This window comes from Suricata suricatta, chromosome 9, assembly GCF_006229205.1.
Source record: "Suricata suricatta isolate VVHF042 chromosome 9, meerkat_22Aug2017_6uvM2_HiC, whole genome shotgun sequence".
Classification (NCBI taxonomy): domain Eukaryota; kingdom Metazoa; phylum Chordata; class Mammalia; order Carnivora; family Herpestidae; genus Suricata; species Suricata suricatta.
This window is the reverse complement of record NC_043708.1, coordinates 4648836-4651280: the sequence shown is the minus strand read 5'-3', so window position 1 is coordinate 4651280 and position 2445 is coordinate 4648836. Positions and strand designations below refer to the sequence as shown.

The 2445-nt window shown below is 58.2% G+C and overlaps 1 protein-coding gene across 1 annotated transcript in view; it reads right to left on the bottom strand.

Moving 5' to 3' along the window:
- CCDC85C (coiled-coil domain containing 85C) overlaps positions 1-2442 on the bottom strand; it is a gene marked incomplete at its 5' end in the record, with an annotated part of 70856 nt that extends 68414 nt beyond the window's left edge. The window contains one exon of the mRNA XM_029950912.1: positions 2241-2442. Within this exon, the coding sequence (XP_029806772.1) occupies positions 2241-2442 (202 nt within the window). The remainder of the gene's footprint in view (positions 1-2240) is intronic.
- Positions 2443-2445: the final 3 nt, after the last annotated feature.

Below are 2445 nucleotides of genomic sequence, written 5' to 3'. Positions count from 1 at the left end.
CCCCCCCCCACCTCCTCCAGGCAACCGGTCCTAAGACACATCCAATCTCCGTTTTCGCAGGAAATGCTCAGAACCTCTCTCAGCCTCTACTTGCTCATCTGAAAATGGGGCTAACATTACTGCCCAGGTTTCCTGTGAGCATGAACTGAGACCAAGCATGTAAGGCAGAGAAGCCCAGTATCCGACCCCACTGTCTCCACCTCTCAGACTGAGGCTCATTATGTTTCCCATCTCCAGCCCCCTCCTCCCTCCACGTAAAACTACAGGTCCCAGTACAGAAAAAGCAGTTTATTGTTTTAACTTTATTCTTACTTATTTTGAGAAAGGAATAGGGAGCAAAGAGGGGAGGAGCAGAGAGAGCAAGAGGGAGACAGAGTCCCAAGCGGGCTCCGTGCTGTGCGTGTAGAGCCCAACATGGGGCTCGAACTTGCAAACCACAAGATCATGGCTTGAGCCAGAATCAAGAGTCGGATGCTTTAACCGACTGAGCCACCCAGAAAAGTAGTCCTTAAGAGAAGGGCCTTTCTTTGTTTCCAGACATCGTGTTCACCTGGTTGGGAGAATTTATCTCGAGGCCATGCAGGACTTCAAGTGACAAAACTAAACACCAACCTGTCTCAGCACTCACACTTCAGTGCCAAGAGCCACTCTCTCCAAGTGTCATTGATGACGCAGCTGAAAGCCAGACACGTTTCATTTCCCAGCCACAGGGCTGCAATGATCCCTCCTTGCACTTGGGAGAAACTGAGGCCCTGAAATCTGCCCCTCCCAAGCCCCCCAAGGCTGGGAAGGCCAGAGAGGCTGGGACTCCGGACTCCCAAGAAACCAACCGCAACAAGTTACACCACTCACTGGCCTTAGGCAGCAGGCTAGGGTGGGAAGTGCCGGTGGGGGGGGGGGGGACAGAGTTACAAAAGGAAACCTGAGTTGTAGTGGTAGATTGCTAATCAGTAACAAAATAGCCCTCTCAACCCAGTCCTGCTCTGAACTCACAGGCTTCTAAGGTAAATAAAGGAAAAACTGTGCTGTGCCAGCTCTCCCCACCTCCCCGTGGCCAATGCCCACCCCAACACCCCCCAGAGGCCACTGGGCCACCACCAAACCAGAGAGAGAGCGTCCCTCCTCTGCTCAGGCATCACTCCGAGGAAGCACAGTCATTTAAAGCCTGGACACATTTTCTCTGAACTAGGAAAGCCTTCAAAGAGAACCAGAAAGGGCTGTTTAATCTCCACCTTCAGGCAAATAGTTCAGGCAGCAGCAATTGCCACCACAACTAGGAGCCAAGCCACCAAAAATGTGGATGAACAGGGAGACAGGGAGCGCCACCGATCAGAGCGCGGCGAACAGAAGCCCTTGCTCAGGCTGGGCCCCCAACAGTCACAGGGCCACCGTGGAAGACAGTAGCTGAGCCTTCCTGAGGCCAAAGGTCCTCCACCCACACCCAGGCCACCTACCACCACTGCATTTCCTGTAAGGCGCCCCACAGTTTACGAATCCCTTAGCCGGTGAGGGGCTTCATCTCCACCTCAGATCCACAAGGCAGGGAAAAATTCCATTCTACAGATAAAGAAACAGAGGCAGGCAGAGGAGAAAAAGCCAGGATTCATCCCAAGCACATGTCCCTCTGGAAAGCCCTGGAGTCCTGATTCCGAAAGGTCCCTCCTCCTAGAGCTCAGGACAGAGAGCACACCAGAACTGCTCTCAGCCCCCAGGGCCTCTGGCCCAGCTGCCCGGAGTCTCAACGCACTGACCCGGCTCCTTCTCAGCTGGAAGGCAGCACCCAGGACCCAGCTGGAGTTCCCGCCCCGCACACACGTGCATGCTCCCCAGGTCTGGGGTTCCCGCTGCTCCAAATAGGACGGGAAATTCACCTGTTCTGAAGAGCCTTTTTCTCCCCCAACCCCCCGAAACTTCCCGCTCCTGGAGGAGGCTATCCAGGCCGGGATGAGGCGTCCCTAGCCAGCCTGGCCGGGCCAAACACCAATACTGATAATTCCGCAGGAGGGAAACTTTTCTGGGGTCCACGGGGGCCCCGGCAGGGCTGCGGATTCGGAGCTGGGCAGGGCCACGCCTCCACCACTTGAGCAGAAAAAGCCCCAAAGCCCCACTGTGGGTGGGCGCGGGATCCCCCAGCCCAGAGGCCGGACACCAGCCGGAGGAGGAGTCTGGAGTGGCCGCCGCCCCAGGGGGTAAGGGCCGTGGGCCTGAGACCCGCGCCACCCGTCGCGTGCGGTGCTTACCGTGCAGGCCGTTCGGGATGCTTCGGTGGTGCGGCGGCGCGGAGAGGTCGTCCAGGGATCTGCGCGTGGCCACCGCCTTGCAGTCGGGAGCCTTGTGCGGCCCAGGGGGCAGCAGCGGGGGCGGGACGTGGTGGTGGTGGTCCGGGCTGCCTCCGCTGCCCGCACTGGACGTGCTGCTGCCGTCGCCCACGTCGCGGGCCCCCGC